The sequence below is a fragment of the Danio rerio genome, chromosome 8 (assembly GCF_052040795.2).
Source record: "Danio rerio strain M-AB ecotype USA chromosome 8, GRCz13ab, whole genome shotgun sequence".
NCBI lineage: Eukaryota > Metazoa > Chordata > Actinopteri > Cypriniformes > Danionidae > Danio > Danio rerio.
The window spans coordinates 547501-552500 of record NC_141028.1 but is presented as its reverse complement, the minus strand read 5'-3'; the positions used below and the strand labels follow the sequence as shown (position 1 = coordinate 552500).

General features: G+C 39.4%; 1 protein-coding gene and 1 long non-coding RNA gene across 2 annotated transcripts in view; one reads left to right on the top strand and one right to left on the bottom strand.

Annotated features, from left to right (window-relative positions):
• LOC141375560 (uncharacterized) overlaps positions 1–5000 on the top strand; it is a 137787-nt gene that overhangs the window by 98262 nt on the left and 34525 nt on the right. The gene's annotated exons all lie outside the window — the stretch shown is intronic.
• Positions 1–5000, bottom strand: part of snx2 (sorting nexin 2) — a gene marked incomplete at its 5' end in the record, with an annotated part of 45324 nt that overhangs the window by 11427 nt on the left and 28897 nt on the right. The window contains 3 exon segments of the mRNA NM_001037698.1: positions 1949–2092; positions 3101–3306; positions 4810–4903. Of these exon segments, the coding sequence (NP_001032787.1) occupies positions 1949–2092; positions 3101–3306; positions 4810–4903 (444 nt within the window).

Here is a 5000-nt window from a genome sequence, read left to right as displayed (position 1 = left end):
ATTGGATTTGCATTTTAAACATTAAATAAATATATATATTTCATATATTAAGGTTTTAGTTATGATATTCCCAAAATAATTCCGCAGAAATCCGCAGATTTTTAACAAAATTCTCCACGGAAATAGCAAAAAACGTCAGCAGATTCCGCCTGGTCCTACGTATGACTTAAATTGCACCTTGGTGTATGACATCTGTCACATCTGTCATCGATATTGAGAACATTTTCAGATCTGGCTTTTGAGAAATGGATAACATGAAATACTTTAAATTGTATCAGACTAAGGCGAGCACAAATTGTGCTAGAACGTATTCTCCGCAGCACACCCATGGTGTTTAATAGAAGAAAGAAAATCATAAAGAAGTAAAGAGAGAGAAGAAATGATAACCTTTTTTTATTTTTAGGTGAACTGTCCCTTGTATAAGTGAATTTTGTCCTTAAAACATTCAAAATAATCAGCCAATGGCCAAAAAAAACAATTGTTTTTGTCATTTTTGTAGTTGTTTTAAAGAAAGCTTACTTAATTTTGACTTAAAAGGTCGTAAAGAAAGTCACTTAGATCAATTCTAAATGATCAAATTGATCAAATAGTTTCGGTCAATGCTTTAGCGATCCAGCAATAAAACAGCAAAACTTGCCTCATTTCTGCCATGAACAATCTCGGGATTTAGTAAGCTAATGATTATGTATATGGCACGTGTTGATGTATTTGGGTTTGGCGGTGTAGATCTGCTACGCTGCTGCTTTGATTACTATAGCAGAGCAAGTACTGAGACCTGCTACTGCCAGTATATACAGCGCTCAGCATTACAGAGTACAGCCCATTTGATTTTCCTGCATTTCTCAGTCAATATGGGCGATGTTTTTGGTGCATTTAGAATAAAACAGATTTATTAAACAGATTTATTTATTACAATAATATTTCACTCACCAAACATATTTAGAAAATAAAAAGATAATGCAATTAAATTCAAGCAAAATATTGCAAAAAAAAAATATCACAACCTACAAAATTTCAACTAAATTTTTATTTATTTATTCATTCATTCATTCATTCATTCATTCATTCATTTATTCATTTATTTATTTATTTTTTGCTTCTCTTGATTTTTCCTCTTCTTAAAAAAATTGTATTTAATATTTTTCTATAGCATAAATTTGGCTGTGTTGGTTTTTGGAGCGTTATTGTGAGTTATTTTGTTAGATAAGCTCCAGATTTGGCTGCAGTGCTGACTAATCTAATGTATATACACAAATATAACATTGTAGAGCTTCATATTAAAGATATGAATTTAAAAGAGAGATTTTAATATATATATATATATATATATGCTGATCACTATACAGAGACATGCTGTCTGAGAATATAACACGCTGCTGCTGCAAACATAATATACATGTAACCCCCCATAGCAGATTTAAACACAGGTGGAGCTGAGGTGGAGGAGGGTCTCCGAAAATGGTCAGCAGCTTAACAGCGTAGAACGACGCAGAGCAGATTAAAACTGATGAGGAGCAAGCTCATTGGCTCATTGGCAGATCAGGTGACCTATCAGCCTGCACCCGCATGGCAGACATTTCACTTGTAAGTGAATCAGTGAAGTGAATTTCTGTTTACAGCATTTCTTGTATTGTTATTGTTGTGAGTTTTTCCTTAAAACAAGCAGAATAATCTCCCAATGTGGTGATGGAAATAATTCTTGATTTCAATCAAGCATTTGATCGCATTGTCAGATTATTCTGCTTGTTTTAAGGAAAAACTCTCTTCATTTTGACTCATTATTTCTGAAAACAGCACTATATTTATTACTTGTCAATAAAATGCTTCTTGATCTAAGACTTTGTAGATATGTGGAGTAGAAACGAGACTAAAACTCTGAGTAAGAAGAGTGTTTTCAGCAGTGCAGTTTCGGAAAGCGAGCATCGGTGGTGGGTTTGTGTGTTTGTACCTCCTTGATCTCGTCTTTGGCCTGCTGCAGTTTGTCGGGTTTGTTTGCGTACTGCAGTTTGGCTTCAGCTTCTCTTTTCCTCTGCAGCATCACCTGCGCGTCCTGCCATTTAGCCCAGGTCTTCATGCGCTGGTCGAACACACCCTGAGGAAACACACACATGCATATATAAATATATATTGGAGAGACCCTCCATCTGATCCTAACGCAAAGCTGAGCTGGAAGAAATACTGAATCATTCACTTAAATGAGTCATTCAAAATGACTGATTCATCTAGAAACAAAGCCATTGTGTTTATGAATAAATCACTGAAACGTTCAGTCAAAGGATTTGTTCAAAACAACCGATTCATTTAGAAAGTGAGTCACTATCTACATAAATGAATCTCTAAATCATTTATTCAAATGATTCATTCAAAATGGCTAATTCATTTAGAAATGAAGCCAGTCTTTATGAATGAATCACTGAATCTTTCACTCAAGAGTCATTCAAGGTGACTGATTTAGAAATGAACCAATTGATTCTTTGTGAATTAATCATTGAATTATTCACGCAAATGATTCATTCAAAATGACTGATTCATTTAGAAATGAAGATACTATCTTTATGAATGGATCAATGAATCATTTAAATGATTTGTTCAACTGCAAGTTAATTTAGAAACAAAGCCACCACCTTTATAAATGAATCACTGAATCGTTCATTTAAATAGTTCCTCCAAAATGACTGATTCATTTAGAAACAAAGACACTGTATTTATGAATGGATCACTGAATAAATGACTCAAATGAATTGTTAAAAATGGCTGATTCTTCTAAGGAAGGGAGCCACTGTCTTATAAATACATCTCTGAATCACGCGCCCAAATAATTTCTTCAAAATGACCAAGTGACCGCAGTCTTTATGCAAGAATCATTGAATTATTCACTCAATAATTCATTCCGAACAACTGATTCTTAATGAATGAACTGGATCCAGGCGGGTTTGTCTAACATAAACACAGATGTGTAATGCTGAAGTGTGTGTGTGTGTGTGTGTGTGTGTGTGTGTGTGTGTGTGTGTGTGTGTGTGTGTGTGTGTGTGTGTGTGTATATATATATATATATATATATGAGTTCCTGCATATAATGTTGCTCTGCCGCCTGACTCACCCTGACGGCGGTGATCAGACGCACATAATCGCCCAGCAGCTCAGAAAACAGGTAGAAGTCAGCGTAGGCCTGATCCTGGTGCATCTGATTCATCTTCTCCTCCACCTCGGCCAGCTGAGAGAGTGCCCGGGACAGAGCCGTGTGGTCCTCAGAGTTCCCCAGCATCGCTGCACTCTTCGCAAACAGAGCAGTGTTCACCGACAGCTCTGCGCACGCACACACGCACACACAAACACAAACACACACACACACACACACACACACACACACACACACACACACACACACACACACACACACACACACACACACACACACATCAGGACTAACACAACAAGAAACAACTATACACAGGAAAAAAAAAAAAATACTCTCACCGGCCACTTTATTAGGTACACTTGTCAAACTGCTTATTAAGGCAAATGTCTAATCAGCCAATCACATTGCAGCAGCTCACTGCATTTTGGCATGTAGACATGGTCAAGAGGATCTGCTGCAGTTCAGAGTGAGCATCAGAATGGGGAAGAAAGGGGATTTAAGAGACTCTGAACGTGGCATGGTTGTTGCTGCCAGACGGGCTGCTCTAAGTATTTCAGAAACTGCTGATTTACTGGGATTTTCACGCACAACCATCTCTAGGGTTTACAGAGAATGCTCCGACAAAGAGGAAATATCCAGTGAGCGGCAGTTCTGTGGGCGCAAATGCCTTGTTGATGAGGTCAGAGGTCAGAGGAGAATGGCCAGACTGGTTCCAGCTGATAGAAAGGCAACAGTAACTCAAATAAGCACTCGCTACAACCGAGCTCTGCAGAAGAGCATCTCTGAACACACAACACGTCCAACCTTGAGGCGGATGGGCTACAGCAGCAGAAGAGCACACCGGGTGCCGCTCCTGTCAGCTAAGAACAGGAAACTGAGGCTACAATTCACACAGACTCACCAAAACTGGACAATAGAAGATTGGAGAAACATTCGGATGCTCGGCTCAACAACATGAAAGCATGGATCATCCTGCCTTGTATCAGCGGTTCAGGCTGGTGGTGGTGGTGTAATGGTGTGGGGGAGATTTTCTTTGGGTCCATTAGTACCAATTGAGCATCAACGCCACAGCCTACCTGAGTATTGCTGCTGACCATGTCCATCCCTTTATGAGCACAGTGTCTCCATCTTCTGATGGCTACTTCCAGCAGGATAACGCAGCATGTCATAAAGCTCAATCATCTCAGACTGCTGAACATGACGATGAGTTCACTGTACTCAAATGGCCTCCACAGTCACCAGAGCTCAATCCAATAGAGCAGCTTTGGGATGTGGTGGAACGGGAGATTGGCATCATGGATGTGCAGCCGACAAATCTGCAGCAACTGTGTGATGCTATCATGACAATATGGAGCAAAATCTCTGAGGAATATTTCCAGCAGCTTGCTGAATCTCTGACATGAAGGATTAAAGCAGATCAGAAGGCAAAAGGGGTCCAACTCGGTACTAGTGAGGTGTACCTAATAAAGTGGCCGTTAAATCACTGAATCATTTAGTCAAATGATTTGTTCAAAACGCCTGATTCACTTACAAATGAAGCAAGAAACAAACAAAGTGACTCTTTATCAATGAATCACTGAATCGTTGACTTTAGTAAACACTAATTCTCCACATTTATAGCCGTAGTGTGTGTGTGTGTGTGTGTGTGTGTGTGTGTGTGTGTGTCTCACCCTTTCTGTGACACACCAGAGACTCCACACTGGCATGAAGCTTCCTGAGCTGAAGATCCAGATTCTCAAACTGCTGCTGCTTCTCCTCAAACCACTGCGTGCACGCACACACACACATTTCATTAATTTTATTTGGAATGACTATCACACACACACACGCACGCACGCACGCACGCACGCACGCATGCACT